This window comes from Triticum aestivum, chromosome 5A (assembly GCF_018294505.1).
Source record: "Triticum aestivum cultivar Chinese Spring chromosome 5A, IWGSC CS RefSeq v2.1, whole genome shotgun sequence".
In the NCBI taxonomy this organism is placed as follows: Eukaryota; Viridiplantae; Streptophyta; class Magnoliopsida; order Poales; family Poaceae; genus Triticum; species Triticum aestivum.
The window spans coordinates 69168492-69179622 of record NC_057806.1 but is presented as its reverse complement, the minus strand read 5'-3'; the positions used below and the strand labels follow the sequence as shown (position 1 = coordinate 69179622).

The window sequence follows — 11131 nt, the reverse complement described above, 5'->3', positions numbered from 1 at the left end:
AGGGTTCTATTGTGCGCGCCGTGACAGGTTCATAGGGTGGGTAAGTTCGTGATTTCTCATGATGCGGCGGGCGAGAGAGTTGAAATTGAGAGGGATAGATGTATCAGGAGAGGGAGAGAGAATTAGAGATTCAGAGCTGAGAAAATGATAGTGGATTGATCTTTCCTTTTTGTTCCTGAATAAGTAGGGGCTTAGGTCTTGTATTAGGAACTTGATGGACCAATTTGTAGAAAAAACACTCACCTTAAGCCAGCTTGCATGTTCTCTTCTGACTGGGCAAGAAAAAAGTCTCAACTTCCATAAGGAATTAAGGATCCATGGGTACATACAAATCAACTTTGCACAAGCAGCTGCAGTACCAAATTTGCACTAATTGACACGAATCAAGTTTGTACAAGGAGTTAGCAAGATTACGAGCCTGCTTGTTATCCGCTGAAGCTTTATTTCTTGCCCAATCACAGTTCATCGTTTGGGCTGTTTACTCCCAGGCACAATCACCTTATTTATGAAGGGTAATTTTGACAGCGCCACTAGTTGACTCTGATGCACATGCATTTGCTAGCCTTTTAGCTTGCACACCCTTCTCCAATCTACATGTTTCTGCATTTGCACCGTCTTCTGCTCTGCTGCTGACGACAACTTCGTCCTCCTCCTATACCCCTGCTCCTGCATCTTACCTCTTGATGCTTGCAAATGGACAAACTTTGTGTGGATCTTTTCCCTTTCCAGTTTTCATGTCATTCATGGAACCATGTCGTAGCAAACTGACAATGAAAGGGGATTTGAGGAAACCCATCTGTAGACAATTATACAACTTGCATAGTAACAAAGAAGAACCAGTTTGCTTCTGGGGGCTATTTTGATGGAACCAAGTTAGAATTGAAATATTACCTTGTAGAATATATATATTGAATCATATGTGTAATTAAATTTCTCCCTGGCAGGGATTGACCGACTGGTTACCAAGTGGCAGGGATTATATCCCCTAGTGGAACTAATCCCGGCAGGGATTGGGTTGATTCCCTCCCTGCAGGGATTAGTTCCTACTTCCTAGTGGAAATAATCCCCAGCAACTGAACATAACCTTATTGTGGTTCTGATGCCAATTAGGGATCTTGGTTGGATCTTTGGGGACGGAAGGTGTGGGTTTGCGGTGAATGTAATAGGTGATGGGAATAGAAAGTACAAAAGTTCTTGTGAACTTTTGGCGGAAGATAGCATTTCCTGTGGTCATTGGAAAGATATGTCAGAGGCTAAATTTTCTTTAGCTTTGTTGTGTTGTTGCCTGTAAACTTCATAACACAGGCACGATGCCATATGATTGGGCATGCTGCAGTAAGCTAACAGTCAGCTGCAATCCATGGTTTCTTGCACATTGCGCCTAACTGGTCGGACCTGTCCTGCATAAACGTAACCTGCCAGAGGTACGGGTACCCTATGTTTGGTGTTATTTGGGGCAGAAATCTGCAAAGATGAGTTTTGGACACACCATACTAAATCTTCAGCAATCTTGTTGTTCCTTTAGAGCCCCATGGTTAGGACTTAGGAGTTTGTTTAGTAGGAGCAATGTATTCCTGCATGCTGCTCAATCTTAGTTTGGGATCAACCGGCCAACTCTACATTTTTAATTATGATGTTGCATGATAACTGAGTTGTGATATTGCCTTGCGCTTGTGTATATGCATCTATCCTGCTAAAGCTTTGTATCCTGCCATACTTTTTGGTCCTTCCTTGACATTTATGCTAATACTATTTTGGATTAACCAGCAATGGCATCATCTTCGGACCCATGGATGAAAGAGTACACTGAAGCATCTAAGCTTGTTGACGATATAAGTTCCATGATTGCCGATAGAAGTTCTCTTCCACAATCAGGCCCTGAAATTATGCGCCACACATCAGCCATTCGGAGAAAAATAACTATTCTTGGGACTAGACTGGATAGCTTGGTGACATTGTTGTCCAGGATTCCGCCAAAGTCACTGTATGTTTCGACTACTTTTATCTTTATATAACATAATACTGAAGATCACTAGAGTTCTTACATTACTGCCATTTTTGTGTCTCACAAATCTTGACAGTTTGTTTTGGAAGTTACAAAGGAACATAGGACAGTAGAATCTCAGAGAATTTGTATGAACTGTTACTTAATCCATTATTTGCATGTTCGATGTATCCTTAGAATCAAAATTCATCTATGGTTTACCTTGTCTTATGTCAATAATATGTACTCCCTCCGTTCCGATTTACTCGTCGTGGTTTTAGTTATGACGAGTAAATCGGAACGGAGGGAGTACATGGGTTGGCTGCTTATAAGAATAGTCTAGTGAATTCTACTCTTCTAGGCGCTGTCAAAGAATCATTATAATAAGGTGTGCAGTATAGGGAAGAGGTTGCCATGCTGGTTGATACAAGTTCTGTGTGAAATGTGTTTCTAGTAGAACCTTCTAGTTGTGAGCTGCCGGAGAACTAGGCCTTGGCCTCCGACGGTCAAGTGCCTTGATGGCAACCCTGGCCGATTGGAGCACAAGGATAAAATAGGGGATGGGGGTAGAAGGAGTAAATCAGGGGCAAGAGGCCTCTTATTTATTGCTTTCTGAAAAGATAACAAGGCCTAAGTACCCGGTGGTTAACAATAACTAACTCATGTAGCAGATAAGATGAGGTTCTAGACAAAGAGGTAAATGGAGATAGACTTAATTGAATGGCGTAATAAACTTAGACCCCCACACGTAATAGTAGTAGTCTATGTCAAACAAGTTTACTGCTGCACCTGTATAATAAATTGAGTACTCATATAAATTTGTGTCCAGCAATTTTTACTTGCTATAAAAAAGATTCATGTAGTCATTTTAATTATTTTTTTGCAGCACTGACAAGGAGATGCATAAGCGCCAAGATGCACTTTCCAACTTGAAATCTAAAGCAAAACAGATGGGGACAAGTTTCAACGTGTCAAACTTTGCCAACAGGTTTGTTCTGCATCTCAGTACTGAACCTAGAATGGTCTTAGCCTGCATGAATGCTCTCCTTTTTCTCAGGGCTTAAAAAAATTACTTGAATACATTATTTGGTTAAAGTTTCTTCAGATTATTAGCATTTTGTCAGGAATAAGTATATATAAAATATGCATTTATGCTGTATAGGGAGGATTTGCTTGGTCAGAGTAAGAAAGCAGCTGATGATATGAGCAGAGTTGCTGGGTTAGACAACCAAGGGATTGTTGGCCTCCAGAGGCAAGTTATGAGAGGTATTATTGGTGTTCATCTAGTAGTTTGTTTTAACAGTGGAACTTGTCAACTATATAAACTGAATTTGAATTCACAATTAGCTATTTGTGCCAAAGCACGCCTAATAGACTCCACAAGTCCTGTTTCATCCCATTCTTACTTGCATTTTGTATTGGTTGGCACATATATTTACATTCTTGAATCATCAGCATTTGTGTAGGTGATAAGCATCGCATGGTAGCTAATTCATTTGTTTTAACAATTTGCAGAACAAGATGAGGGTCTCGAAAGGCTGGAGGAGACAGTCCTGAGCACAAAACATATTGCATTAGCAGTCAATGAAGAACTTACTCTGCATACAAGATTGATTGTTAGTGCTTACTCTCCAAGATTGATATGCATTTGTGTATCTGGTAATGTTTGATAATTGCTTTTCTCCATGTCGCAGGATGACTTGGAAGATCACGTCGACGTTACAAACTCCCGTCTTCAGGTAGATATCTTACTACTATTTGATATGAATTAGTTCTGCTCACATGGATGTGCATTGACGCGACTCTCTTGATTCAGCGTGTGCAAAAGAGGCTTGCAATTCTGAACAAGCGCGCCAAAGGTGGCTGCTCATGCATGTGCCTAATGCTCTCTGTTGCTGCCATAGTGCTGCTCGCGGTTATCGTTTGGCTTCTCATCAAGTACCTGTAAAGAAGCGTCCTGCTGCGACCGTTGTTCAACGCATCGCTTGTTTGATACTCTGTTGAAGTGTGCAGTCTCTTTAAAGATATATACGATGGTTTCCATGGCGGTCCTTTTTATAGTGTTTGGAACGGTTGTATCAATATGTACAAGGTGTGAGGCTCTGGCATATGCCCAGAAATACCTGTGTGGACAATTGTGGCCTTTGTAAGTCTCTGGAGGGAGAAATATGTACATTTTGTGCGAGGGTTTATATGCTTTACCTACTGTTTTCCATTGTACAAGTGTGCGCGATTTTGTAATCTGTTTGTGCTTGGGTGCCACTAGTGCAGGGCAGCTTGCATTGCGAAATCAGATCCCTCTCTTTGGGCAAAATTTGTGGCGACTTGTTGTAAGATGGTCCGTTGGTTTCACAATGTACGCCTCGTCTGATATCGAGGGACGCACAAAATTTGCTGCCGCTGAAGAGTGGATCATGAACGAAGCTAGTGTCGTTTCAAAATAAATAAATCCTCCAGGACGCTACTGAGACAGTATCTCAAGATCGTCAGCTACCGTATTAAGAATAAATATCTTAACAAGCTTCTTGATTGGATCGAGATTAAACTTTGAGATCAAGCTTCTTGATTGGGTTGAGATTAATCTTTAAGCTCAGTTGATCAGACTACAATTTTTCTGCATCATGTTACCAACACAAGGAATTGACTGAATTTCTCTTTATCTCTTTTTTTGCCTTTTCCCCTTGTAAATATGTTACCTTTGCTTAAGAATTCTTTTACCAATAGATCTTCTAGTTTTTGGGAGGCTTTAATTCCAGATTTTATTTCTCAACTTCTTGTAAACGATATGTCTATTATTTGAGAAATAAAGTTTTTACCCGTAAAAAAAAATGCTACCTTTGCTTTATATATGTAGATATCACATAACGATTGTTCCACGGTTGTAGTGTCAAAAAACAAAAGACCAGTGCATCCAAGCGTGTGGATGCTTTCATACATTCTAAGATTATTTTTTCAGTAAAACTACACGTACGGGGAGTTTATAGGCTCTTACGGGATTGATCCAATGTGGCACTTTAGTTGGGGAATCGCGCCACCTCCCTGAAATTGGAAGGAGCCCGTAGCTTGTAGGAGGGTATGTCCAGCAATGTTGTTATTTTGTTGTTGGGTGAAGCGATGCCAGCTTTCCATTGTTGCCAACGAACATTGTGCACATGTTGCCAAAGGTGCACAAACCACAATATTTGTATCATGGCGGAGGCGACGTGACCTTGAGAACGCCGGCAATGAACATGGTGTGCATCTCGTCAAAGACTCACAAGTCACGGGTACTCAGTCTGAGATTTGCATGGCGACCAGTAAAGATCTGAACATATATTTTTTCAATAAAGGCCACTAAAATTAATCGGTGAACAAATAAAAGGAAATGGAGAATACAATGCCACGACTTGTAATCATCAAACAGGCAAGCATCTAACTTGACCAAGGTGCCCATGGAGTTGTTAGGACATATCAGCGTTGCAACGGGGTAAGATGCACTTGTTCTGAAGGCTGGTGACGGTGTCATAGATACATTGGCTTGCCGGCCTGATGCCGACGCAGAGCTCCATGATTCTCCGACTGCTGAACCGACAACCTTTCTTCATCTCGCCCGCCCCTTCCTTGCACCTCGTGGGCACGAGGTACTCCGGGAAGAACTTGGCAAGGATACGACCACTAGTAGAAAACAGGGCTTTGGTCCAGACCTAGCCAGCCCATTAGTCCCGGTCTAGTCACGAACCGAGACCAATGAGGGCATACGTCCCGGTTCGTGAGCTCAGGGGGCCGGCCGGGCCTCGGGGGGTATTGGTCCCGGTTTGTCTGGACCCTTTGGTCCCGGTTCTAGACACGAACCGGGACCAATGGGCCTCGCTCCTGGCTCACATCCATTGGTCCCGCTGTCGTGGATCTAAGACTGACAGTAGAATGACGGGTAAGTATGAGGAGGCAAGATCCTAGCTATGAAGGAGTTGTACACACGAGTTTTACGAGTTCATGCCCTTCTCGGAGGAAGTAACAGCCCTACGTCTCGGTGCCATGAGGCGGTCGACTGGATTATATGTGTGTGTGAGTTTACAAAAAGATGCGAACCCTTGTCCCAAAGGAGGGGTGGCTTATATAGAGTGCGCCAGGACCCCAGCTCCCCTCCGTTACACAGGGTTCAATGCTCATAAAGGAAAGGCGTTACTGGTAACGTCTACAGTAAAGTGTCATAAATGCTCATAATGCTATGGTTTAAGTCCCGACCGTTGCAGAGTGGAGGGTTCCTCAACTTCTGGTGGTCGAGTGTCTTCAAGGTGGTCGAGTGAGCGCGTCTCCACGGTCGAGTGGATGATGGTTTCTCTTCGACTGCTTCCGATTCTTTGTAGGGATGTCCTTGGGGAGGGTATGTTGGACTGGTCCATGACCCTACCCTAGGTACATAGCTTCATCATTAGCCCCCGAATGGATCAGGGTTTGAGCGAGGAAGGGGTTGAGAACATTTCCGACCCACTCTTTGTGCTATGAATATGCCTTGTCCTGGAACAATGAGTTGAGGTGACGACGTCGACTCCTTTCTCAATCGCCTTGGTCCATTCCTGGTTGTTGTCGAGTGAACTTTCATGGTAAAATTCCGAATGATGATGTAGAGGGTGCTTGTCTTCAGTCTGACAGGTTGTTCTGCTCTCCACGGATCTCGCGGGATTCGAATTTTGGGAAGTGCACCAGACGGGCAGAACCAAGGTTATCGGGACGGATTAGGCAAGTCTCCTCGATCTCCGCGCCACCTTTTTTGCCACATACTGCGCGTGACTGTTGCGGGATTTGTTTAGATCGCTTGGGTCCACCAGTCAGCCACTCAGTGAAAGGCCTTATAAAAGGTCCCGGGCCAGGCCTCTCCTCTGCGTGCTCCCATTCTCTTTTCTCTTTCCCCCGATCTCTCCGCCACTCTCGCTTCTGCTTCGTCGCCGGACCTCTGTTCGAGCTCGACCCGTCACCATGGGGAAGGAGAAGACGGCGGCGCTGGAACGCGCGAAGAAAGCGACCGCGAAGGCGAAGGGCAAGCGGACCAGCCGGGGCGGATCCTTGTCGAGGTCCGGCCTGCTGGCAGGCTGGATCCAGGGCGACTGGATCCGCTCGGCAGTCACGCAGGACGACCTCGACGACCTGGTGGAGGGGGGATTGATCCCTCACAAGTCGGCTTGGCTCCCGGGGGATGAAACCGAGCCACAGCCTAGAGAGGGTGAGTGTGTCCTCCTCACAACCCACATAGATCGCGGATTCTCACTGCCTCCCCACCCTTTCTTCTGGGGTTTTTTGAACTTCTTTGGGGCTCAGCTCCACCATTTCACTCCGAACACCATAGTCTATTGGCCGCTTTCGTGTCCATGTGTGAAAACTTCTTGGGATGTCGACGCACTGGGGGCTTTTCAAACACATCTTCACTTGCCGTTCCCAGTCGGTCAAAAAGGCCAAGTCGAGTGACGAGAGGACGCGGGTGATCCAGATGTGCGGTGGTCTGGGGATCCAGATGAGGAGCAAGAGTACTTTCCCAGCCATGATCCTTCCTGACTCGGTCCGGGGCTGGCAGTCAACTTGGTTCTACTGCAAGGATCAGCCAACCCCTGGCCAGTCGACCCAGGCGCTGAGGAAGAAGGGAGCGGGGGCGAGAGAGGCGAGGAGCATTCGGAAGCCGAGGAGGACAAGGAGAGCGAGGAATCGACTGATGAGGAAGAAGTCGACTCGCCTCCTCGCAGGGAGAGGAGGTCCAAGCACACTCATGACCCGGCAAGCGCTCCGGACTTGGTGGCTGCGCCAATCGGGCAGTCCTCGAAGCGCCCCAGGACGTCTTCCCCGACGCCGACTGAGAAGGCTCCAAAGCAATCTAAGGTCGCGCCGCCTCCAGCGCCGAAAGTGCCGAAAGCCATCTCCTCCAAACTGCCAAAAGCTTTGCCCAGGATCAAAGTGACCGTTGCTACTATCTCCGGGTAACCATCTGACTTGTCCTTCATGTGTATTCGATTAACTGGGTGTAACCGATTGAATGTGGGCCTTTGCAGTGCTGCTACGTCAGGGACCTCTTCATACCAGTACCGGGACGAGGAAATGGAGGATGCGGTAACCTCTAACCCAGGTATGAACTCTTGCGATTTAGATTCTTGATCCTTTTAGGGTCGAGTGGTTCACTTGGGGTCGAATGTTCTGTCTTGCAGCTCCACCCAACATCATTGATCTTCCGGACGACGACGAAGATGTGGCTCCTAAGCCTAGGAAGAGCAAGAAGGTAACAGCTGGCAGGGTGGCTCGGTAAGAACCAACTGCAACGCCTCCCGTCCATCAAGCTGAAGACGCGGGCAGGGCCACTGTGACATTCGCTGCACCCTTGCCAAGTGGGCATCCCACGCGGTCGACCGCGCCTGTGGTTACTTCAACTATCCAACTCCACACCACGGAGCTTCAAGCAGCCGCACCTAGGTCGTCTGCACACTTTTTCACCAGCTACCCCGTCCCAGACAACCAGTCGGAAGCGGCTGCGGAAGCCATCTGACAGGTTGATATGATGATGGAGCGGGTGAAGATAGTGCACGAGAGCAGTCAGGCTGCCTACGACGCTAGTGCCGCCCTTCGGGCCAATGTCCAGGTGAGTAGACTTTCCAACCGGTTTTGTTCTCGAAAAATCTTCTTCTGCACAATCTCATGTTGTTCGCGTTGAATTAGAGCACCCACTGGGTGTCGCTGTCGTTTTTGGTAGTTTCGCTCTTCCACTCGGTCTGGGCGAGTGGGACCAGAACTGGTGGGGGCACACTAAGTGCACCCACTGGGTGTAGTCCCTGAGACCGCGGTCGACTGCTGGCAGTCGACTGTGGTCTGAGTTCTTCTTTCTTGACGGTGCAATTGTTCAATTTTTCTTTCTCTCTTTTTTTTGCACTCGACTCCGGCGGGCCGGTCGAGTTGGATCAGAACTGGTGGGGGCATGCCAAGTGCACCCACTGGGTGTAGTCCCCGAGACCGCAGTCGACTGCTGGCAGTCGACTGGGGTCTGAATAGCTTGTTGCCCACTTCTTTAGGTTTTATTCACTCGGAAATGAACTGCCTTCGAACCTATCGATCGATCTGTCTCTTGCCTCCTGCAGAAGTCTTGTACTCTTATCTCCAAGTTTGCCGAACTCGAAGAGAAGCAGAGGCAACTCAACTTAGACTTGGAATTGGCTCATCAAAATCTGAAAAAAGCTCAAGACGAGGCCGATGGTATGGAAGGTAACTGATTGCCGACTGAACTTCAATATATCTCTTTGATCTCTTCTTTGATTCGATTAATTACTTCTTTGCAGAGAAAATGAAGTTGGCTCTGGACAAGAAGGACTCGGACCTCGCCGCCGCGCAAAAAGCAGCCCAAGACAAAACCGCTCTTGCAGACAAGAAGCTTGCTTCAGTCGGAACGCTTGAAGGAGAGGTGAATAGACTGAAATCTTGTCTTAATGAAGCTAACCGCGAAGTGACCAGCCTGAAGAAGGACAAGGTCGTCCTGAACGAAAAGTTGGAGTCTGCGATCTGCAAGAGGAATAACACAGAAGCTTATCTAAGGACCCTCGCCAAGAAGCTTTATCTCGCGCTGGAAGGTATTTCTTTTAATCCGACTGTGTTGATGCTTACAATCGGATTTTGCTTGGTTGATGAACTGACTTTTGGCTGCAGAACTCTGCCAAGACTTCGACGAAGAAACTGGAAGGGTTGAGACGGGTCTGGACCCTATCGCTTCCCCATTCTGCGATGAAACTGCGATGAACATGCTCCGACTAGAGTCCTGTATCGCCAGCGCCACAAGCTACCTCGCACGCCTGAAGGAGGTTGTCTCTCGAATCGACTCGACGCTTTGGCCGGGGGCGACGCTTCAGAATGATCTAGAATCTCTGATGACTCGACTGAACGAGATCCCTGACCGAGTGCAAGAATGGAAGAAATCCTCCGCCCGGTGTGGTGCTGATGTGGCGCAGTCCCTGGTGTGAGTCCATTGCAAGGAGGCTCGTGAAGACAAGCTGGCTGCGATCAAAGTCGCTAACACCAAAAAGCACGACTTCCAGTCCTTCATGGAGACTTTCATTGCTGCCGCCACTCGGATCGCTGATGGGATCGATCTGGACTCATTCGTGGAGCATGCCAGCCCTCCTCCGGCCGAGTGAACAATCTTATGAAACTTGGATACGCTTTAAATTTGCCTCGGAATGCCGAGTGGTTTCTGTAACCGTTAAACTCCTTCGGGCTTGGTGCCCGAGTACTTTCGATTTGCTGCTTGGAACTTTTTTAGGATTTATCTGAATTTGGTTTATCTCCGAATGTGCTTGTGTTTGCCTTCGGATGTACTTTGCTTGCTGCACCTCATCGTCCTTGCGGATATGGATGGAGCGGACGTTGTATTTGTGCCGCACCTCCGAAGGAGAAGGTTGCTGTCGACCTGCACCTCGTCGTCCTTGCGGATAAGGATGGAGCGGACGTTGTATTTGTGCCGCAGCTCCGAAGGAGAAGGTTGCAGTCGACCTGCACCTCGTCGTCCTTGCGGATAGGGATGGAGCGGACGTTGTATTTGTGCCGCAGCTCCGAAGGAGAAGGCTGCAGTCGAGCTACACCTCGTCGTCCTTGTGGATAGGGATGGAGCGGCCGTTGTATTTGCGCCGCAGCTCCGAAGGAGAAGATTGCAGTCGACCTGCGCCTCGTCGTCCTTGCGGATAGGGATGGAGCGGATGTTGTATTTGTGCCGTAGCTCTGAAGGAGAAGGTTGCAGTCGACCTGCACCTCGTCGTCCTTGCAGATAGGAATGGGTCTCAAACTTAGGCGAGTACTGGACTGCAGCTAAGCCCCCCCGAGTGGGAGGATTGCTCTCCACTCGGTAGGATTTTTCCAAACTTAAGCGAGTGCTAGACTGCCGTTAAGCCTCTTAGTGAGAGAACTTAGGCGAGTGCTCGACTGCAGCTAAGCCCCCCGAGTGGGAGGATTGCTCTCCACTCGGTAGGGTTTTTTCAAACTTAGACGAGTGTTGGACTGCCATTAAGCCTCCTAGTGAGAGAACTTAGGCGAGTACTTCGACTGCAGCTAAGCCCCCGAGTGAGAGGATTGCTCTCCACTTGGTGGGATTTTTTCAAACCTAGGCGAGTGCTGGACTGCCGTTAAGCCTCTTAGTGAGAGAACTTAGGC

At 47.5% G+C, this 11131-nt stretch overlaps 1 protein-coding gene across 1 annotated transcript; it reads left to right on the top strand.

The window, feature by feature from the left end:
• Positions 1-1767: 1767 nt before the first annotated feature.
• Positions 1768-4207, top strand: LOC123102345 (syntaxin-51; the record flags this gene model as incomplete). Its single annotated transcript, XM_044523651.1, is given in 6 exon segments — positions 1768-1984; positions 2871-2972; positions 3147-3250; positions 3500-3600; positions 3679-3723; positions 3801-4207. Coding segments are annotated over 6 exon segments (699 nt in total). The 3' UTR covers positions 3933-4207.
• Between the last annotated feature and the right edge of the window lie 6924 nt (positions 4208-11131).